We start from the raw sequence: 24422 nt of genomic DNA on the forward strand, positions 1-24422 counted from the left end.
ATACATTCAGTCTCTGTGGCATGAAGTTTCTCAGCAACGGTTAGGAGCAAGGGAGTAAGAACAAAGAAAATAAAATATTGTTAGGGGCTTTATTTATGAATCTGCCACACTTTCTTCCTGCAGACATTGTTTGATGAAGGCTGGCACCAAATTCGTCTCTTAGTAACAGAACAAGATGTAACTCTGTATATTGATGACCAACAAATTGAAAACAAGCCCTTACATCCGGTTTTAGGGATCTTCATCAATGGGCAAACCCAAATTGGAAAATATTCTGGAAAAGAAGAAACTGTTCAGGTAGATAAATAATGATTTGCTCTCTGAAGTATATAAAAGGAAACTTTTACTCTCCTTTGTAATAGTTTTCACCATATGTAACTGTATTTACCTTAGTTATGAATTCCCTTATGTTCGCCAAAATGTGGTCAGCTCATTAGTGAAATTATGTGTAAGCATATGTATTATAATGCAGAATTGGACTTAATATTTTTATAAGAATATGTAGAAAAATGTTCCCCTGGGTTTAGGGTAGAATTCTACATTTCTAGAAAACATTAATTTAATGTTTCCCAAGAGAAACATAGTTTAAGTAATGAATGTGGAAAAGAGAATATAGTTTCATTTGTAAGTGGGGCTATAAAAATGTCTTTACAGCTGCAAGGATAAAATTAGATTAATTCATGTCAGGGTTCTTCACAAACAAATCTGTTTCTTAAAAATAAAGCAATTGTGGTATGTTGAAATTATACCTACCAAAGTTTTGTTTTGAGTTTTTTGATATCTCCTTAAACTGGAGTATCTTTGTTTGGATGGAGAAATGTGTCTGTAAAAGGCATTTCTAGAAAAATCCTTTATTTGAAAAGGTATGTCCCTCCTGCACTGTTTTTATTAAAGGAAGGCTTTCGTTTTCAAATGTGTGTTTACACATGTGATCTCTATGAATTAATGCTACATGTCAAATTGTAGTAAATATTTAAACATTAAGAGGTGCCGGGCCCACTAATCATGGAACACTCCATGTCAGCAACTAAATAGTAAAGACCAAAGATGGCTTCTTGATCCCGCCCTATACAATCAGGAATGTTGTAGCGATGTAGGATAAATACAGAAAACCTAGGAAAGCTTTTAAGTGTCCTACAAAATGCTCTTTACATTAGATTTTAATACATGAGCACTAAAAAAGCCTCACTGAGTTCCTGGAGAAAATTGGAGATTTGCTCTTGGTGCTAGGGAATTTTTCTTTAGGAGTTGTGTTGTATCACATCTTTATAGTGTATGTTAAATATTCAAATTTTCGGCCGGGAGCGGTGGCTCAAGCCTGTAATCCCAGCACTTTGGGAGGCCGAGGCGGGTGCATCACGAGGTCAAGAGATCAAGACCATCCTGGTCAACATGGTGAAACCCCGTCTCTACTAAAAATACAAAAAAATTAACTGGGCATGGTGGTGCGTACCTGTAATCCCAGCTACTCAGGAGGCTGAGGCAGGAGAATTGCCTGAATCCAGGAGGCGGAGGTTGCGGTGAGCCGAGATCGGGCTATTGCACTCCAGCCTGGGTAACAAGAGCGAAGCTCCGTCTCAAAAAAAAAAAAAAAAAAAAAAAAAAAAAAAATATATATATATATATATATATATTCAAATTTTCTGTTTTTTTTTGTTTGTTTGTTTGTTTTAGCTAAGTGCTGTGATGTAAACCTTACACAATTACTAACCATCATGAAGGTTTCTATGTATCTGAGTTGCTATTAAAAAACAATTCGCTTGTGCCTCAACTTTAACTCTACTGGTTTTGTGTTCTTAGTTTGATGTCCAAAAGTTGCGAATCTACTGTGACCCAGAACAGAACAACCGGGAGACGGCATGTGAGATTCCTGGATTTGTAAGTAGGAGGAGGGATTATTTTTTCCTAGATGTTGCTTTTGTACTTTCAAAGCAATAAATAAAAAGCAGATAATATCTGAGTATTTAATAAGTAGAGTAAATTTTATTTTTAAATGTTAGTGGAAGTGAAGTTACATGAAGTGAAACATATTTTGAGGTTTATAATTGAAATAAAGTTATGTGTTATTGTGCAAGTGTGAATTGAAGATCACAAGGAAATGTTTCTTTCCATCATCTATGTCTGTGACTATTCTACTGCTTAGGTAAAGCAAAATGAGACCTGCTCCAGAAAAATGGAGGATGCTTTGTCTGAATGTCAGTGTGTGAAATACATTATTATACTTAATGTAATCACATATAATATAACAATATAATAGTGTATATTACATATGTGGACAGAACACTCTGAACAGTACAGTTCTAAAGAGCTGGAGATAATTATTTTTCCTTTTTACTGACTTTTTTTTTCTCCAAGTGTCAGTGAAATAATATATACTTTTTTTGGTGTTGATACTTAAGTAAGATTATATTATAGTTCTAGAATAATAATATTATATATACAATATAATATATAATATAATATAGTTCTAGAATAAAAGCAGTGTTTCTATTTATTTTCATTAATGCGTTAGGAGGAAAAGGTTATAAGCTAAAATGTCATAGCATCTTATGGGGTGTGTGTGTATGTATGTGTGTGTGTGTGTATGAGTGTGATCAATCCCCTTTCTCCTGTATAAAAAGTTGGTGTATTACTGCTAGTGGAAATATGGTAGAATGTTGTGCAACTTTATGACATTGTGGATTCCCAGTGGTATTTGAGTCAGCCATAGTTTTTAAAATGTGTGTAGTTGGCCGGGAGTCATGGCTCGTGCTTGTAATCCAAGTGCTTTGGAGCCCAAGGTGGGTGGATCACCTGAGGTCGGGAGCTCAAGACCAGCCTGACCAACATGGTGAAACCCCTTCTTAAAAAAAAAAAAGTGTGTAGTTGTGTTGTCATCAACTTCTCTTTTCCTATCAAATGGAATAATGTATGAATCCACATATTCTAAAACCTTGAGGACACAGAACAGCACATTTAAAAGATCTGTAATCAAACAGACTTTTCTAGAAAGGATTGATTCTGGGTTTTCTAGATAAATAACTGTTTAAGCATGTTCATTTTTATTTTAGATTTTTATGACTTGAAATATAAATCCTTTTAAAAGCATTAATAAGTCATTGCATTTGAGAATTCATTGTGCATACTTCATTTATTGATGTCTCTCTCTGCATTCACATATGATCATTACTATTGTCCTCTCATATGATAAAGCACAGCCTTAGATTGCAGATTTTGAATTCTCACTTCCATTTGATGTTTTAATGTCTCGTGTTTTACTCTCAGCTGTGACTTTCTGTGGCCCTTTTGACTTTTGCACCATCAATCCAACCTTGTAATTTTTTTAATCTAATTTTTTATTGTTTGGAAAGTTGACTATCCTTTAAAATTGTATGTTATTCAGTAAAACGCAGACTGTTTTTTAAGAAGGTCTCCTAAAGTGCAAAATTTTAATGCATGTAGTTTGTGACTTGCTCGGATGTGTTTCAGCATTTTTTTTCTGTTTTTTTAAACAATTTCCTGAAATTTCAAGACAGCGTATAAATCTCATCTGGAGATATTTTTGATCTTGCATGGCCATTATATCAAGCAGCTTTGGTGTTTTAATTTTCTTCTTCTATTCACCTTAAAAAAACGTATCCTTCCTGTATCCTCCTATATGAATGGAGTAGTAACATGTATAGATAGGTGAGTTTTTAGGATAAATGCAGGCAAATATTTTGGCTCTTGTTGGTTTTCAGATTTCATATATCTCTAATCAGTGAAATATTTGTAAATTAGGTTAATAATTTATAAATTTCATTAAAAACATTTTAAAACACATTTGTTGTTTTTCTTTCAGAATGGAGAGGTAAGCCTGGATACTATTGTTCCCCTTAAGGTGATATTTGTATTGTGGGACTGTTTAGCTCTTTTCCAACAACTGTAAGTAAGTCTATTAGACAAATAAAACCCATTTTTGATTTTTTTTTTTTTTTTCTTTTTGAGACGGAGTTTCGCTCTTGTTACCCAGGCTGGAGTGCAATGGCGCGATCTCGGCTCACCGCAACCTCCGCCTCCTGGGTTCAGGCAATTCTCCTGCCTCAGCCTCCTGAGTAGCTGGGATTACAGGCACGCGCCACCACGCCCAGCTAATTTTTTTGTATTTTTAGTAGAGACGGGGTTTCACCATGTTGACCAGGATGGTCTCGATCTCTTGACCTCGTGATCCACCCGCCTCGGCCTCCCAAAGTGCTGGGATTACAGGCTTGAGCCACCGCGCCTGGCCATAAAACCCATTTTTACGTAACTTCGATGTATTTAATATTTATAGATTTTTGTCATTTGTAATTTCCTATTGGGTTGGGCTAAATAAAACTCAAAAGTGAATGTAAGATACTTTTACCCTTTTACACAAATATATAAATGCATAAACCTGTGTGTGCATGTACTTGTGTATCTTTCCATGCTTGTTGTCTGTTTCCATTTTTGTTTTTGTAGTGCCTTAACGGTCCCAGTGATGTAGGTTCAACTCCAGCTCCCTGTATTTGTCCTCCAGGAAAACCAGGACTTCAAGGCCCCAAAGTGAGTAACACCTAACTTGCTGTTTTTGTTAAAACACGCAAGCAAGAGCGGGGTAAACCATGCAATTCCTAATCACCATTGATCCTGTTGAGAAATTTCTCTCTGATGTCTTACACAGTTTAAAACCTCAGTTTTGGTTATTATTTTTTTTAATAGAAAAATAAGTGTATTCTAATCTACACTAGATTAGAGTACATTTTGAACCTAAAACTGATATCTATCCTCCACATTAAACTGAGACAGTATTACTTGTTTGGTTGTTTATTGTTTTAGTCACTTCCATATTACCGTATGTGCACATGTTCCAGTTATATTGACATATTGATTTGTGTATAAATGTACATGAGCATTTTTATGTGATTGGAGCCATTGTGTGTGTACCACTTTATAACCAGTTGTTTTGTATATTATATGTTCTGAATATTTATCTATGCAATTTAATATTAATGACTAAATTTTTAAGTTGTGTTTATTGTGGCATCACCTAGATACAGCGTTAGACACTGGGAAGTGTAGCGGTTTTTCCACCATGGATAAACCTTGTTTGTAAATATCACCTAAGTAAAATAATGTGTAACTTGAAAGCAAGTATGATTCCCCAAGTAAAAACGTAATGTTTTTGTGTATTGATCACCTTTTACTTGAAGTGACCATAATCATTTTTGTTAAATATGAATTGTAATGTTCATTTAGACTGAATTTTCTGATTAGTGTTTCAATTTTAGTATATACACTGCCAAAGTGAGTTTGTAATTAGTATTTCAATCATTAAAACTGAAAAAGTTTTATTTTTTGGACTGCTGGTCCAAGATAATTCAAATCTTTCTATCTTTTATGCATATTTCTCTATTCATTTTCAACCTTAACTGTTAAAATCAAGAAAGATATGGAATTTAAGAAGTATACATTTGATTTGTCATTCAAAGTAAATCTCTGCCTGGCTTTAAATTGTAATGCAATATGTAATCAATTTATTGTAAATTATTTTTAGATAGCATTTAGAAAAGTTAATCCAAATCATCTTTAAAGTAGCCACCTATTATTTAATATGCCTTGACATAAAGGAGAAATACCTATAAAATTCTCCTGGGAGAATATAACCTGGAAGACACCTTGGTGTGTCCTACCAGTAGATTCTTTTAAAAATATATATTCATTTAAAAAAAATATATATATATATATATATATATTCATATAATGTATTCCTCTTGGAATAGTATACATAAAAGTAATCTGACCTGCATGAAATATAATGTATAAATCAGAGAACCATGATCTCTGACCTATCAAAGCGTAGACTGCTTTTCTGACTCTCAGTGAACTTTAAGCCGCCTCTCCCATCTCCAGGGTCTCCAAGGGGCTGTTCACTTTGGGGAGGCACCTGAAGCCTCTGATGTTTTCTGATTATCATTTGTGGTCCTTTAGACATCTTGTAGTGTCACCTATTTTTACCCATGTACTTGCTACACTGAATTTTTAGCACACTCATTGTCTTATCTGGTGAAGCGTCTAATTTTTAATTTTTCCAAGTTTCATGTGTTTCTCATTTTCATTTTCTTAGTCATAATCTAGCCCTATTGCCACCTACTACTCTAAGTGAAATTGCAGTTTTCCACCAATCTTGAAATTGGCATGCCTTTTTGATCTGCTTTCCATTTTCTTCAGAAAATCTGGCAGGAGAACAGGAACACACACACACTCTTCCATCCATTTAGGGCTCTTTATCCTGGAAGTGGTTCCTTACTCAGATCACCGACCTGTGTGTAAAAAACAGAATCCCTAGCAACATTTTATTCTGGCTTAGAAAGTTACTAGGGTTTTAATTAGTTCAACAGAACCTGAGTTTAAACAGATGAGACAAGTTTACTTTAGATTCCAATGAGGCTTATTGGCCATTTTTGTTATACGCTTTCTGGAAAGTTTTGCAGAACTCCATCAAAATCTAGTGACCTGTGAAGAACAGATCTAGCCTTTCTGTTAGTCAAAAATAGAGTTTTAGGAGCTGAGTGTTGGGCCCAGACTGAAACAGAGGAGAAATTTTGGTATTGATAAATGGGTAAGTGCTGATTCTAAGATAGTTTTTTTTCTTTTTTAAAGTTCTTTAGATTTCTGGAAAATATAACAATACTGTTAAAAAAAACCAGGTCAAAATGACAAGGTACATCACACTTAGACTTATCATGTTATTATAACTCTTCGTCAGGCATCAGAAAATTGTCTGTCACTAGACTGTGAGCCCCGGAAGAATAACTTATTTTTTTTTATCCCTAATGACAAACATAGGGAATGATTAATGAATCAGTTGGAATCATTTGGATATGCCATACCTTCTTTTGTTCACAATGAAGCTTAATAAAAAGAACATTCTCCTTTGGCACTCTAGTCTGGCACAGTGCTTAACAATAATAATTTTTGTTGAAGGAATTATGAAATTTTCAAAACAGTAAGATCCTCCCTTCCCACCTGTTTCAACTATAGGAAACGGTTCTGTTCTGCAAGAAAGATCCAGGTGAACCCCAGTTTGCAAATAATTTCCTTTTAAATTACCCATGCATGCAAGTAACAGCTTCTTCCCCTACTTCAGTAGCCAGAGGAACATCTGTAGGAACAAACTCCTACGTTTGTTCTAACCTTAATGTTAGTTGTATTAGGTCAGAAGTGGAAAGAAGACATTTTTATCTTTTTTAAGTTGCAATAATTTTTTTAATAACTTCTTTGCTCCAAGATACTACTTTTACTGTAGCCATATCTCTGTTGACACCCTTCGTTATACCCTAATAATTCTGCCAATTAGAGATTCATTGGGACCATCAAGGTACCGTCTGTCTAAAACACAAAAGCCTTTGGAAAATTTCAAGGGCCAAGGGCATTCATATTTTTATGTTAAATCCTTCCAGACCGAGTAGAGTACTTCTAGCTGGTACTTGGGTTCGGAGGGAGGAAAGAGGTTGGCTTTGGAGAGTGGACTAGGTCTTAGATCAGGTACTCTTGTGGAGACTAGAGGGGTAGCATGAAGCCGTCAGGTTTTTGAAATGAAGACTTGAAAACATCATATTTGGGCTTATATGAAGAATTCCAAAGACATTTGCCTTGGATGTACAACTTAAAATATGAACTTATTTTTATAAGCATAACTGTTTCTTACTTTATTTATGGTTACATTACTTGAGAGACCATATTCAGAGATGTTTTAGCTTAGTCCATGACATTTCCACTCTGTCAACAACTTATAAATCCTGCAGCACAAATTCAGATCAACATAAATAGATACTGCTTTTCAGCTGAATACGTATTTTTGAAAATTCAAAATGTGCAAATGTTTCAACTAAATTAGAATAAAGTGAATTGAAATTTAGTCACAGTTTTATAATAAGTCATGCATCTAATTTAACGTATTGGGAATTCTTTTTCCATGTTGGATTTTCTAGCATTCCTCGGTCTGGTTCTGATCAGTGTATTATTGTGGACAGAAATGGTAGTGTTTAGGAGTTTGGACCCTGGAGCTGAACTGGTTGGGTCTGAATCCCATCTCTAACACTGCTGTATGGCCTTGGGCAAGTTACCTAAATTTCCTGGCCCTCACTTTTTCTATATAGAAAATAAGAATAACAAAAGTACCTGCTTCATAGGATTATTACGAGAATTCGGTAACTCAATATGTGCAAATCTGTTGGGCCAGTGCTTCGCATATAACAGTCAATAAAGGTTGATTGTCAGCCTTATTAACAGTAATAAAATTGGCCTTCTCTCCAAACAGCTTAATTAATTAGGATTTTACTTTATTCTTCCAGTTTTGTAGCAACAATACCAAACCTACCTGAGTTTTTGCCAATAACTCAGTGATAGCAATAGTCGAAATAACCAGTAAATTCTAACAGCAGCAGCAGAACCTAAAAGAGATTATTTTCCTCTTGGGACTGTTGATGAGTGTTACGGTCCTTATGAAGTCACATTGTATTTAGCTTGTAGGTATTTTTTTCATTTGGGAACTTAATTTTGATCAACTGAAAATGTTATTATTAAATATCTTTTTTATAATTTTATGCAGCATAAAACAGTAACACACGCACACACACACACACACACACACACACACACACACACACGCACACACACTCTTCCACCCTTTTCTATGCCAAATTTTTATTTCAGCTGGATGATGATAGAGATTAAACCCTCTTAAATGCTTTTGATATCTTAGATTTTGCTGATAATTAATATTCTACAAATAAGTGGGTCAATGACAGATTTTATCTGAAGTACATCAGACAGAAAGTAGTTACTGAATCTCTACTTGATACCTAGCATTGTACCAAAAAAAAAAAAAAAAAAAAAAAAAGTAAGGCTGGGTGTAGTGGCTCACGTCTGTAATCCCAGCACTTTGGGAAGCAGAGGCAGGTGAATCACAAGGTCAGGAGTTTGAAACCAGCCTGGCCGACATTGTGAAAACCCATCTCTACTGAAAATACAAATATTAGCTGGGTGTGGTGGTATGTGCCTGTAATCCCAGCTACTCATGTGGCTGAGGCGGGAGAATCACTTAAACCCGGGAGGCAGAGGTTGTGGTGAGCCAAGCTTGTGCTATTGCACTCCAGATTGGGTGACAGAGCAAGACTCCATCTAAAAAAAAAAAAAAAAAAAAAAAAAAAAAAAAGAAGATAGAAAATTCAGAACTTGCTATAGAGTCTCAATCCACATGATAAATGAAAACTAACCAAGGGAAAACTTTGAGACAACATTACTTGAGAGCTGTCATAGGATTTCAGTAGGAAAAGACCCCAGGAAAAAATGGAGTAACAAGAAAGGTGCAGTGAGAATTTTCTCTTATTAACTCTAGAGTGGAAAAAGAGAAGAATTTATTCCAGGGAGAAGAAAAGGATACCATTTCTTGAAAGGCAGTGAGTTCAATCACCACATGGGTAAGGAAGGATGACAGGGAGGCTGGGTATTACTGTGGACCTTCTCAAAGTAAGAGAAAAATTCTAACTCTCTAGAGACCCAGAGTTGTTTCCTAATGCCCTGCCAGCACTGCAAGTCCTTGGATTGGAATTACAAATTATATTTATTCTGCAGGACATTACATGTTTCAGCATTCTCTTCCCCCCTTGGATTTACAGCTCTTCTTTCTGTCATTTAAAAATGACATTTCCCTTCTTCTTAGCCTTTCCTCAGGCTAAGCCTCTTGGGGGGCAGCTGCTAAGTGAACAGCTCATCCCTACTTTATTGGTTCCTTAATAGAATTCACTTAGTTCTTTCCGTATTTTTCCTGTTGTTTCAGGAACAAATCTCCCTAGCCAGGAGTCTGAAGTAGTATTTCCATGAAATTTGGCTCTTTAATAGTACCCTTAATCACTGGGTATGTGATTGATTTCTATGTGAATGATTTTTTGATTAAAAAAAACAGTAAAGAGATCAGGTTCATTGGTTCACACTCATACCAGCACTTTGGGAGGTTGAGGTGAGAGGATCACTTGAGCCTAGGTGTTCAAGACCAGTCTGGGTAATATATTGAGAACCCACCTCTACAAAAAATATAAAGATTAGCTGGGCATGATGTCTTGTACCTGTGGTTCCAGCTACCTAGGAGGCTGAGGTGGAAGGATCACTTGAGCCTGGGAGATTGAAGCTACAGTGAGCTGTGATCACACCACTGTAGTCCAGTCTGGGTGACAAAGCAAGACCCCGTTTCACAAACAAAAAAACCAAGTGAAGAATTAATAGAAATCACTTGCTTCTGTATAGGAACATACTGATACTTATAGCAGAGACTTCATATTTTTCAGCAAGATGCTCCATTTAGACTTCATGGATTCAGAGATAGATACATATGTTTTTTTTTTTTGTTTGTGTTTTTTTTTTTTGCATTTCTTAGAGCTAAAGTATAAAACAACTTCACAAAAATGTTGCTTTCATTTATTTTATTTATTTATTTATTTTTTTACGTGGGTGATGACCATCGGAATGGTCAGTACTGGCCATTGGGCAGCATGCAAAAGTTCCATAGAGTGTGACTGAGCTCATTGCCATGTGGTAGGAAACAGTGTTCTTTAAAGATCTTAGGTGTTTAAAGATAAGGGTGTTTTCTTCATTTAAATATTATGTGTATTCAAGGATTATGGGACTTGGAATAGAGTTGTTTGGCTTAGGCCTTGCTCTCATAGTAGTATTATGTTAATTTCAGATCGCAAGTATAGACAGAGTAACAGCAACACACTTACAGGATTGAAGGAAATGAGAGTTATGCAGCTTTAAACTTGAATTCTATATGAGAAATCACATGGTTTACACACTATTTTAAAAATAAATATGAGTTAAGTTGTATTATAGGACATTGACGTGTGTGTGTGTGTGTGTGTGTGTGTGTGTGTGTGTGTGTGTAACTTTTAGGATTAAGTCTATAGGCTGGGCACAGTGGCTTATGCCTATAATTCTAGCACTTTGGGAGGCCCAGGCAGATGGATCATTTGAGGTCAGGAATTTGAGAACAGACTGGCCAACATGGTGAAACCTGTCTCTGCTAAAAATATAAAAATTAGCTGTGTGTGGTGGCACATGCCTGTAGTCCCAGCTACTCAAGAGGCTGAGACAGGAGAATCGCTTTAACCCAGGAGGCAGAGGTTGCAGTGAGCTGAGATTGCATCACTGCACTGCAGCCTGGGTGACAGAGCAAGACTCTGTCTAAAAAAAAAAAAAAAAAAAAAAGGCCTTATGAATCAAATATTTCTATTATGGAGACCATATTTGCTATGACACTTTATAGTTTGTTCAGAATTCTAAAAATGTATCCTACCATAAATGTGCACATTTTGCATCAGTGAGAAATATTTGCTATAGTTACACTTGGTATGGTCACATAAATAAATCATTGGAAGTTCAATATAATAAAATGCATATATTAAGTAAGCATTTAAAATCTGATATCATTTTTTTAGCCTTTTTTTTAACTTTTGTTTTTAACATACAAAAAAAAAAGCCTCAAATAATGGAATTGGTTTTGAACTTTTATTGGTCTTGACTGCACCAATGTGGCTGGTTGTTTTGTACTCATAAGTTTGCTTTCTGCTTAGGGTGACCCTGGACTGCCTGGGAACCCTGGCTACCCTGGACAACCTGGTCAAGATGGTAAGCCTGTGAGTACTGAAAGCTTAGTCATCTCCGGTATATCTGGGATCATAGTGTCAAAATAAAAGTTTTGCCGAGCAAAGTTAAATAGGCAAGGAAGGCTTTATTCATGACTGCTGCCATAGGAAGCAGAGACTGAACTCAACTCTGTTGAAACAAAGGGAGCTAGGGTGTGTGAGCACTAGGGCAAGCTAATGGAAAAGTAGTAGAGGACTCTGGATGGGAGGCTGATCAGTAGCCTTAAGCACATTGAGTTACTTCACAGTTTGCAAATGTTTGCCTCTGTAAAGTCTGCCTTTGCTAATTAGTGCTCATCAGAGTGAGGTACCTGCCCTCGCTTAGGCACTGGAACACAGTGGGGGCACTATCCTCTTTGATGATTACATTTCAAAGGGGTAGCTCACAGGTCCTTGAGAAAGACATTTCTGGGCTATAAAATTGGCAAGTAGCTTTTAAAAACATTTACATCTCAAAGAAACAGAAAGAATTTGCCCTTGTAAATTCTCTAAAGCAAATGCTCTAAGGAAAGGGGAGGTCAGAGATTCACAGTCAGGAAGAAATCTGCCTCCGTTTAGTCAAGTTGAGGAGAATGTTAAGGCCAGTTTGGCAATAGAGTTAATGTTCAATAAAAAATATTGTCCAGTGAGTTCTTAGTTTCATGAACGGCTTGTTTTAGAATTGCTATTGTCTTTTCTCCACATGTCTATGGAAGCTTTCAAGTTAAAAACCCTTTTAAAGGTAATGTTATTTTCCTAAAAACATATACACTGGAATATATTTATAAAAATATAATATCCTCTGAGTCTCAAGGAAACTTCAGAGATGTAACAGGAACATAAATCAACTTTAAAGCACTTTAGGCAAATATTTATAGGTAAGTCACTATCAGCATGTTTATAAGAGTAAACAAACATTAAGAATTAGCTTTTGGCTGGGCATGGTGACTCATGCCTGTAATCCCAGCACTTCAGGAGGCTTAGGTGGGTGGGGGTCACTTGAGGCTAGGAGTTTGAAGCCAGTCTGGCCAACTTGGCGAAACCTCATCTTAATTAAAAAAATACAAAAATTAGTTGGGTGTGGTGGCACACACCTATAATCCCAGCTACTGAAGAGGCTGAGGCACAAGGATCGCTTGAACATGAGAGGCAGAGGCTGCATGAGCTGAGATCATGCCAGCCTGGGTGACAGTGTAAGATGGTCTCAAAAAATAAATAAATAAAAATAAAAAATAAATAAATAAAAAGGAATTAGCTTTTGAATGTTTGAATGTCAAATCATAATTGTCACCAAAATAAAGTATTTCCTGAGATTTTCTTTATCACGAGACATTAATTCTTACCGTGAAAGAGTGGAATGTTTCCATTGTGAATCAAAATTGTTCAAGGAATGAAAGAACTATAGATATAATGTGAAATCATCAATACCTTAACCATGAGTGTGGAAGAGTTGCTTAAGTTCCTGAGAGAAATTACCTAAGAAAAATAACAACAACAACAACAACAAAAATAGCCAGGTTCTGAAGAAATAGTAATGTGCTGAGGCTTTTTGAACTAGTTTTGCATGGGAAAGGGATGGATAAACAGATAAACCTCTCTGGAGAAAGATTATCAAAAAGGGAGGTTCATTATCCTTAGCAAACTAACACAGGAAACCAGATACCGCGTGTTCTCACTTATAAGTGGGAGCTAAATGATGAAAACATGTGGATGCATAGAGAACAGTACACACTGGAGCCTATTGGAAGGTGTAGGGTGGGAGAAGGGAGAGGGTCAGGAAAAATAACTAATGGGAACTAGGCCTAACACCTGGGTGATGAAATTATCTGTGCAACAAATCCCCGTGATACAGGTTTACCTGGATAACAAACCTGCACATGTACCCTGAACTTAAAAGTTAAAAAAGAAAAAGAAAGCAAACTTGGGGAAATTTTTTTTTTCTTAGAAGAAGGGGAGGCTGGGCTGGGCACAGTGACTCACACCTGTAATCTCAGCACTTCGGGAGGCCGAGGTAGGCAGATCATGAGGTCAAGAGATCGAGACCATCCTGGCCAACATGGTGAAACCCTGTCTCTACTAAAAATACAAAAATTAGCCAGGCATGATGATACATGTCTGTGGCCCCAGGTACTCGGGAGGCTGAGGTGGAAGAATCACTTGATCCCTGGAGGCAGAGTTTGCAGTGAGCCAAGATTGCACCACTGCGTTCCAGCCTGGTGACAGAGCAAGACTCCATCTCAAAAGGGAGGCTGAGGGGTAAACAAAAGTGGTAGCCACCTGGAGATGCAGAGTTAAGGTGATGTTGTGTGGTTGTTGGAGAAGCATTATTTTCAACTCAGGCACAGGGAGTAAGAGTGTGAGGGCAATCCACTTAGGGACTTTGAGACAGAAAGTAATTTGTTTTGTGATTTAGAAGGATAAATATAAATGCTATTTGGAGAGTAGATTACATGAGGACAAGAGTAGAAGAGAGGAGACTCCGCAGGAGGTTGTTTTATGATTCTCAGTAGTAAGAGTAGTTTGTACTAGGGTGATATGGTGGGAGAAGTAGATTCTGGGTTAGTCTTAATGTAAAGCTGACTAGAATTGCTGGCACATGTAGATATAGGGTATGAAAGGAAGAGAGGAGTCAAAGAAGAATCAAAGGAGTATAGCTTGAGCTACTGGGTGGATTGTGGTGCCATTTACTGCACTGGGCAAGACTGGGGGAGATATGAGTTTTATAAAAGTGTCTTAGTGTATTTTCTGTTGCTATCACAGAATACCACAGACTAAATAATTTTTAAACAAAGGTTCATTTGACTCATTATTCTACGGGCTGGCAAGTCCAAGAGCATGGCACTAGCATTTGGCAGGGTTATGGCAGAAATCATCACATGACGAGGGTATGAGTGAGAGATAGTGGAGTGGGAGTCAGCAAGAGAACAAGCAGGTCAGACAAATTCATCCTTTTTTAGTCAAGAATTCACTTCCTTTGTGACTAACCCACTCCCACAGTAATGACCTGAATCTCTTCATGAGGGCAGTGTTTCTATGGCCTAACTACCTCTTAAAGGCCCTACATCTTACTACTGTTACAGTAGCAATTAAATCTCAATGTGAGTTTTAGAGGGGGGAAAACATTCAAACCATAGCAGGGGGGGAATTGGGACTATATTCTTGGACAGGTTTGAGGTGTCTAGTTGGGATTTATTTTCATGTAGATGCATGCAAAATCATGAGAGCAGATGAGATCACTAAGGAAAAAAAAAAGATAAATAAGAGAAGGTGGCAGGAGACTGATCATAGGGCTCTCTTACAGGGGAAAAAGAGGAAGTGCATCCAGCCCAGGAATTTGGGAAGGACTGATCAGTGAGATGGGAGGAAAACCAGGGAGTGTCATCCTATTAGGTGTGTTATTGTTGTCAACAGATCCGGAAGAATCAGGGGTATAACTAGACCATTGGATTTGCTATAGGAGGGTATTTGAGGAGTTTGTTGAGTAGAATTTCAGGGAGGGTAGTACAAACAACAGATTGAAATGAATTAAGCAGAAAGTGGGAGATAAGAAAAATGATGACAGTGAATACAGATGCTTTTTTTTTTGAGTGATCTAAAGGGAAGCAGAGACACAGAGCAGTAGAATTGGGGCAGTGTTTTAAAAGCAGGGTTTTTTTTTCTTAATGAGAGATACTGTAGTATTTTTTTTCATAATGATGAAAATGAGGCAAAAGAAAAAAGTCAAAGTTTGGAAGGTGAGGGATATTTTCAGGAAGAAAATCTATAGGTAGGTTGGAGGGCATTGATTCTAGTTACAAAAGGAGAGTTTGTCCTGGATGAAGAATGTGAGCAGTTAAATCTTTTTATGAGATAGAGGTCGAGCCAATAGCACTGAAATAGCTATATGTGCTATTTTTGGGGAATAAGTTGAGGGAATTATCGTAAGACAGCTTCTATTTGAATGGAACTGAATTGAGTAAATAGACTCCAAGCTTAACCTCTCGCCTTTTGCATTTATCTTCAACCCCCGTTATATACCAACATTTGCCTTATAATTTCTCTTATAATCCATTCCTTTCTCACTTTAACTAAAGTCTCATGTGACTTCATTGCATTTCCTCACTGCATTTCCTTAATCTCACTGAAGATACTTCCCTGAGGTTCTTTGTGAGTTTTGCTCGAATTACACTGGGTGAGCTGAGTTTTATAAATGTGAGCCTCCTTGGCTTGGAGACCCCTTCCCTGGAAGCTACTTTTTTGTTACTGGCAGCTGAAGTGCTATACTGACTCCAAGCCAATACATTTTGCACACTGATGTCATCTGCTGATGCCTCATAATGACCCAGAGCTCCCTGACAGCACTATTAAATTATTTAGGCCTTCTTTTTAGTGCTACAAAATCCCGGGCAATGTTTGGAGGTGAGTGCTGAACAGGCCTTCCACAAGCTATCAGCCCTTGGTTTTCTTTGTTTAAAAAAAATCTTCCCATGAATGTGGTACTGGAGGTGAGTTATTGTTGGCCTGATATAATGCTCATGGATATTACTCTATGACTCTGACTAAAGTTTTAATAGACTTAGTGCCTCAACTCTTTCAGTGCATGGATGTGTTTTGGTGCCTGTGTGTATTATTTTATACACAGATTACCATGGTAGTGTCTGATAGTAGTCTCAAAAAAACACACAACTGTGATAGGAAGAATAATGGTCCCTCAAAAATGTCCACGTCCTAATCCTTAAGACCGGTAAATGTGTTGCTTTACATGCAAAAGGGACTTTGCAGATATCATTAATTTAATGTTCTTGAGATGGGAGATTGTCCTAGATTATCTGGGTAGCCAGATATAATCACAAAGGTCTTTATAAAAGGGAGGCAGAAGTGTCTTAGTTAGAGAAAGAGAGTCAGTGATGGAAACAGAAAACTCAGTGAGGTAATCATGAGTCCAGGAATGATGGTAGCCTCTAGAAGTTGGAAAAGGGAAGCTCCCCTTGAGCCTCCAGAAGGAATGCATTCTGGCTGACACCTTAATTGTATCTAAGGTTCCTTTCAGCCTTCTGACCTCTGAAACTGTAAGGTAATGAATTGTTTTAAGCCACTATGTTTGGGGTAATTTGTTACAGCAGCAGTAGGAAACTGATGTATCAGCCCAAATCCTGTCTTCCCAAAGGTATGACTTTTTCTTAAATATCCGGCCCCTTCCCCTAGTCTCCCCTTCTCCCCCACATTTCATTCCCTCTGCAGGGGATGTGAGGTTGGGTGGTCAGGCAGGAAGAACAAGCAAGCCTGAGAGCCAAAACAGCTGAGGGTCATTAGTATGTGTTCAAGGCCAGGACCCAGTGGGAGTGAGAAGGTGTGGGTGGGGCCTCTGGCTTGGCTATTGGAGCCATCTGGACCAAGGAAACTTGGATGGAACAATTTGAAGGGAATTCTGCTTTGTTTGGACTTGTTTCTGTGCAACCCCCCTCAATAAGCAATTTGATTCTCTTATACACATTATAACCAGGCCAAGCCAACTGAAACTTTAAATAGGAACTTATTCCACTCTGGAGAAATACTAATTTTTATAAGGAAAGTGCCTTCAACCAAAATTAAAAAGCTATTTCAGATCCTTCCATTTCTTTCTTAGTTCTCTGTCAGTTAAATAATCTCTATCAACACAGTGCCTGAACAAATTATTAAAAGAGGTAGGGGAAATATTTATATATCCTGCCAGGTAATTCAGAAAAGTACAGCTACTAAAGGCATTGTACAGATATGGCATTGATTTGTTAAAGAAGGCCATATGTGGAAATAGCTCTAGCTTACAAATTTATAGACATTTATATTTTTACAGTGCTCATGTCTCTTTTCTGTTATCATTAGTTACTCTTTATGAAATAAAGTACTTTACTGAAGCAAAAGCCCAAGCTGGTTGTTGGAGAGATCTGGGGTTGTTTATTTAACTCTTTGGTGAGCAAAGCTGCTTTGCTGCTATGGGCCTCAGTTTTTTCATCTGGAAAATGAGAAGATGTTTCCACATGAGGCCCAGGTTCTCTCTAATCTGATATTCTAAGATCCTATGGGCTGGGTACAGTGGCTAATGCCTGTAATCCTAGCACTTTGGGAGGCCAAGGCGGATGGATCACAAAGTCAGGAGATCAGTAACATCCTGACCAACATGGTGAAGCACCGTCTCTACTAAAAATACAAAAATGAGCTGGGTGTGGTGGCGTGAAAACCAAACTCATGACAGTGGCCTGAAGAACTAGGGTTACTACCTGGGAAGCTGAGGCATGAGACTCGCTTAAATCCAGGAGGAGGAGGCGGAGGTTGCACTGAGCCAAGATCATGCCACTGCATTTTAGTCTGGTGACAGAGCAAGACGTCCAAAAAAAAAAAAAAAATTCCGTGAAGACCATTATATTTGCTGAGAGAAGCAGACTAAGCTGTAGAATTCTAGAGATGATTTTCTGTATTTATTGTCTTAGGAAATGCATTGGGAAAACTGATAGTTCACTGCTACCAATAGACAAAAGAGTGGGTTGGTCACCAGGTCACAGTTGGTGATTCAGTCCCTCCGCCACCTTGCCCCTTTTATGTGCCTCTGCAGTACACTAGAGGTCCCCACAGGGGCCAGCCTTCTATGGAGGATTAAATCTCATAGAAATAAATAGCAGTCATCACAGGTGGGGAATTTCAAAGTCACATGACTGATCAAACCACAAAAATATAAAGTATTAGTTGGGGGAAAGTTAATAGGAAATGAATTTGGATAGGGAAGAAGGAGAAGGAAGGGAAGGTGGCATAGAGTTCTTTAGGCCATTGTCATGAGTTTGGCTTTCAGTTGGAGTGAGTGATGGAGTAACTGGAGTAGAAAGCTGACGTGATCTAACTTATTTTAAAAAGAAATTACTTTGGCTTCTGAATTGAGAGTAGATTTTAGGGACGTGAGGGCAAACACAGAAAGAGAAGTCAGGAGGCTCTTGTAATGATTCAGGGGTGAGATGATGGCAGGTAGGGTCAGAGTGATAGTGGTGAGGTGAAGAGAACTGCCTACATTTTGGGGATATTTTGAATTTAGAGCTGAAAGGACTTGCCGATCTATTGGATATGGGTTTGCGAGAAAGAGAGAAGTCAAAGGGGACACTAAGGATTCATGCGAGAATGGAGGAGATAGATTTTGGTGAGGAAAATCAGGAGTGTGGTTTTTGCTGCGTTAAATGTATATGTTAGACATTCAAGTAGAAATTTTAGGTAGGCAGTTGAATATGGAAGTCTGACATTTAGGGTGGTGGGTTCTTTTCTTGTGAAGTATCTTTTCTTGTCCTTTGCCTATTTTCTATAGGAGTGAGGGTATGTTTCATATGGACCAATAAGATCTTATGCATGAAGATAATTAATTCTTTGCTATATATGGTGTAAATGTTTCATCTGACTACTCATATGATTTATAATTTTAATTTTTAGAAACGCAAGATTTCCCCAGAATGTAATGTTTTCTTTTTTTTTATTAGTTGCAGTGCTATTTTTCTTTAGCATTAAATACTAATGTATGTTAATTTTGTTTATTATGATTTTTAATGGCCATTAAGTCTTGATTTCATCAGAAATGTATTTTTGTATTTGAGGTAATATAAAGATCCAAAAAGATTTGGAGAATGTAGAAAACGAGCTATTTATAGCGAAATTCAACTGGAATAAATGTATGGGTCTAGTCTTTGAGATGTTATTTAATCTTGGTGAAAAGGGGATTATAATAGGGCTGCCTAAAAAGCTGATGCAACTTTTTGGCGTAGTTTGTAAATCTATAACATCTATGTTAGAGAGATGACAATCCTGCCTCTGGAGTATTATGTTTGGGCTAGAACTCTTCACTTGAGGGACATGGAGGAACTGGAATTCATTCAGAAGAGTGTAACTTAGAGTGAGCAAGAACTCAGAAGGCAGCCTGAGAGGGAGGATTCACTAAACTTCAGGTGTAATTCAAATAAGAGATGCTATTTTCAAATATACACAAATGATGATAGAGAATAGGAGGATGTGGTGGACAAGCAGTTCTCAGGCTTGCAGAGTACACTTGTTGAGGGTGAATAATTAATAAAGCATTTAAGACCTATGAGATAAGCTTATTTATTATGCTTTCCTTCTTCCAGACCCTTAACTGAATATGGTGCCAATTGTGGAACTCAACAGTTTAAAAACTGTGAGGAATTTGGGGCTGAGTGCCATGAAGATTAAAGAATTGGAAAATGGAATACAACTGGATAAAGGCCAAAGAAATGGCTATTATTTAGCTTGGAGAAAAGAATTACAAGAGATGGCTTAGCTGTGAAGTGTATGAAACACATTCTAAATAGAACAGTTTCTACCTGAACTCTCACTTCAGTTTGAGCTCCCTGGCAAACAGATTTATTCATTTAGGTTATGTGATCCCTATTCTTTTCTTTTCTTTCTTCTCTTGAGTCTCACTAATAAGCTAAAATAGGAACCATTTACCTCAAATGAACTATCCTACACTTGGGCAGTTTATCGTTTTTTTCTGTAATAAAATCTTATTTGAAACTAGTCTTCATAAGGCTTTCTAGAGAAAGCTTTTGGCTTGGTGAAAAGGGATCGCTGTGCGAAATGTGGCTGCCTAAGTGGCTGATACAATGTTTGGCATAGTTAGTGGATATGTGACAGCCGTATTGAAAGAGATGACAGTCCTGCTTGTGGAGTGTTGGATTTGGTTTAGGATTCCACATTTGAGGGGCATGAAGGAACTGGAATTCATTCAGAAGAGCATCACTGGGAATATGTACAACTCGGAAGACAGCCTATGAGGGAGGGCTTACTGAACTTTGAGTATAATCCAAACAAGAGATACTATTTTCAAATATTCAAGAATGATGGTAGAGAAAAAGAGGACAGGGAGGAGAAACTAGCTCTCAGCCTTGCAGCTTACCCTTGGCAGGGGGTAATTGGTTAGTAAAACGAATAGGACCTATGAGATGAGCCTGACCAACTAATTCATTTTTCTTCGACGTCCTCCTTCTGGGAAGATCATAAGTAGATTATTTCATGTTTATCTCATGTCTCTTAAATAGATTACTTAAATATGTATTATAGGTAGTATATACAATAATGTATGTAGACATTACATATATACACACTAATGTTATTTATGTATTAAATTCTTCAAAGAATTGGTCAGTGACACATCTAACATCTGTGATTTTAAAGATAAGTTTGTGCATGTGAATGTCGGGCTGTTTCTACTATTAGAGTTCTCGATAGTGATGACTGGTTGAACTCAATAATTATTGATTTGTTTGTTTATTCTGTCATTTACTCATTCATATACTATATTCGTAGGGTGTTTACTCTATTTCTGGTACTCTTCTGGGCTAGGGATATATGGCAATAAACAAAACAGAAAAAAGAAAAAGTAAAAAACAACCCCCAGTCTTGTCATTTGGAAGCTTACAATGCATTGGGGAGAAACTGGTACTAAGTACACACACACAACATCAGATGGTGTTAAGTATCATGGAAAAAATGCAGCAGGACAGCAAGACAGGAAATGAGGTTAGCTATTGATCACCTCTCTTTGAATATGAAAAGCATAATTACTAGAGATTTAGGTTGAGAAGTAAGAATTACTAAAGATGGTTTAAGTTACCTTAAAAAGTTGCACAATTTCCTTTTGAAATAAGCTTAGTTTAAGTGTAACCTAACTCAGGGAATGAGGCCATTTACTAAAGGTTACTTAAATTCTCTGAATTTAGGTACCTAGCTCTATCTGCAGAGATTATTTGTCAAAGGTAGGCAGTGTTTTTATTTATGTGCTTAGTTTAAGGCAAGTATTATAGGAAACGGAATGATGTTGCTCTATATTTGTCTATCCCCTATTTACCTTTCCATATAAGAGGGAAGGTTAGATTTAGACAAAATCTTATTTATAGTTAATGTAGTTTTCTTTAATTTGAAGTAGAAATGTTGTTTACTTCACAGTAGCTTGTAACTTCTCATTGTCCAGTAGAAATTATTTATGTTAATCCATAAAATATTTTTTATTTTTGTGTGACTTAATATTTTGCAACCAATTAAAATACACTTTCCTCTAGAGTCCCCTCTTAGTCAGTGGTATCATTAGCCACACTTACTGCATAGTCCAGAAACCTACCTTAGCATCATCTCACAACTCCACATTGCCTCCCATAACCCATTATTAGGTTAGACTAAATATACCTTGAGTGGAGTTGGTTGTATCTACTATTCTCTGCCCCCTTCAGGAACCTCCCACCTAGTCTTCATGCTTTCTCCTGCCATTTCTTTATTTTAAATTATACTTTAAGTTCTGGGGTACATGTTCAGATCTTGCAGGATTGCTACATAGGTGTACACATGCCATTGTGGTTTGCTGCAACCATCCCCGCTTCACCTACATTAGGTATTTCTCCTAATGTTATCCCCCACCCAACCTCCCAACTCCCTGCTATCACTCTGCCAGCCCCCCTACCCCCAAACAGAACCCAGTGTGTGTTGTTCCCCTCCCTATGTCCATGTGTTCTTATTGTTCAACACCCACTAATGAGTGAGAACATGTGGTGTTTGGTTTTCTGTTCTTGTGTCAGTTTGCTGAGAATGTTGGTTTCCAGATTCATACATGTCCCTCCAAAGGACGTGAACTCATCCTTTTTTTATGGCTGCATAGTGTTCCATGGTAGATATGTCACACATTTGCTTTATCCAGTCTATTTTTGATGGGCATTTGGGTTGGTTTCAAGTCTTTGCTATTGTAAACAGTGCCGCAATAAACATGTGTGCATGTGTCTTTATAATAGAACAGTTATAATCCTTTGGGCATATACCCAGCAATGGGATTGCTGGGTCAAATGGTATTTCTGTTTCTAGATCATTGAGGAATTGCCACACTGTCTTCCACAATGTTTGCAATAATTTACACTCCCACCAACAGTATAAAAGTGTTCCTATTTCTCCACATCCTCTCCAGCATCCGTTGTCTCCAGATTTTTAAATGATTGCCAGTCTAACTGTCATGAGATGATATGTCAATGTGGTTTTGATTTGCATTTCTCTAATGACCAGTGATGATGAGCATATTTTCATGTTTGTTGGCTGCATAAATGTCTTCTTTTTTTTTTTTAATTGTACTTTAGGTTCTGATGTACCTGTGCAGATCATGCGGGATTGTTGCATAGGTACATACATGGCAATGTGGTTTGCTGCCTCCATCCCTCTGTTATCCATATCTGGCATTTCTTCCCATGTTATCCCTCCCCAAGCTGCCTACCCCTTGCTGTTCCTCCTCTAGTCCCCGCCAACAGACCCCTGTGTGTGATGCTTCCCTCCCTATGTCCATGTGTTCTCATTGTTCAACACCCACCTATGAGTGAGAACATGTGGTGTTTGATTTTCTTGTGTTAGTTTGCTGAGAAAGATGATTTCCAGATTCATCCATGTCCCTACAAAGGACACAAACTCATCCTTTTTATGGCTGCATAGTATTCCATGGTGGGAATGTGCCACATTTTCTTGTCCAGTCTATAATCCATGGGCATTTGGGTTAGTTCCCAGTATTGTTTACAGGTACTCTTCACAACTTTGCTATTGTGAACAGTGCCACAATGAACATATGTGTGCATGTGTCTTTATAATAGAATGATTTATAATCTTTTGGGTATATACCCGGTAATGGGATTGCTGGGTCAAATGGAATTTCTATTTCTAGGTCCTTGGGGAATTGCCACACTGTCTTCCACAATGGCTGAACCAATTTACACTCTCACCAACAGTGTAAAGTTTTCCTATTTCTCCACATCTTCTCCAGCACCTGTTGTCTCCAGATTTTTTAATGATCACCATTCTAACTGTCGTGAGATGATATCTCAATGTGGTTTTGATTTGCATTTCTCTAATGACCAGTGATGATGAGTATTTTTTCATGTGTTTGTTGGCCTTATATATGTCTTCTTTTGAAAACTGTCTGTTCATATCCTTTACCCACTTTTGGATAGGTTTGTTTTTTTCTTGTAAATCTGTTTTAGTTCTTTGTAGATACCCTTTCTCAGATGGGTAGATTACAAAAATTTTTTCCCATTCTGTTGGATGCTGGCTTACTCTAATAATTGTTTCTTTTGTACAGAAGCTCTGGAGTTTAATTAAATTCCATTTGTCTATTTTGGCTTTTGTTGCCAATGCTTTTGGTGTTTTAGTCATGAAGTCCTTGCCTATGTCAATGTCCTGAATGGTTTTGCCTAGGTTTTCTTCTAGGGTTTTTATGGTGTTTGATCTTATGTTTAAGTCTTTAATGCATCTGGAGTTAATTTTAGTTAAGTTGTCGGGAAGGGGTCCAGTTTCAGCTTCTGCACATGGTTAGCCAGTTTTCCCAACACCATTAATTAAGCAGGGAATCCTTTCCCCATTGCTTGTTTTTATCAGGTTTGTCAAAGATCAGATGGTTGTAGATGTGGGGCATTATTGCTGAGGCCTCTGTTGTGTTCCCTTGGTCAGTATCTCTGTTTTGGTACTAATACCATGCTGTTTTGATTACTATAGACTTGTAGTATAGTTTGAAGTCAGGTGGCATGATGCCTCCAGCTTTGTTCTTTATGCTTAGGATTGTCTTGGCTATGCAGGCTCTCTTTTGGTTCCATATGAACTTTAACATGATATTTTCCAGTTCTGTGAAGAAGGTCATTGGTAGCTTGATGGGGTTAGCGTTGAATATATAAATTACTTTGGGTGGTATGGCCATTTTCACAATATTGATTCTTCCCAACCATGAGCATGGAATGTTTT

General features: G+C 37.4%; 1 protein-coding gene across 4 annotated transcripts in view; it reads left to right on the forward strand.

Moving 5' to 3' along the window:
* Nucleotides 1-24422, forward strand: part of COL21A1 (collagen type XXI alpha 1 chain) — a 300511-nt gene that overhangs the window by 185972 nt on the left and 90117 nt on the right. For 3 of the 4 annotated variants that reach the window (XM_074398177.1, XM_074398176.1, XM_074398178.1), the window contains exons 6-9: nt 124-297; nt 1801-1878; nt 4459-4542; nt 11610-11672. In XM_074398177.1, coding sequence (XP_074254278.1) covers nt 124-297; nt 1801-1878; nt 4459-4542; nt 11610-11672 — 399 coding nt within the window. Of the gene's footprint in view, nt 1-123; nt 298-1800; nt 1879-4091; nt 4543-11609; nt 11673-24422 lie in introns of those variants that run through there. The other variant, XM_074398179.1, reaches the window with a different exon arrangement.

This window comes from Saimiri boliviensis, chromosome 4 (assembly GCF_048565385.1).
Source record: "Saimiri boliviensis isolate mSaiBol1 chromosome 4, mSaiBol1.pri, whole genome shotgun sequence".
In the NCBI taxonomy this organism is placed as follows: domain Eukaryota; kingdom Metazoa; phylum Chordata; class Mammalia; order Primates; family Cebidae; genus Saimiri; species Saimiri boliviensis.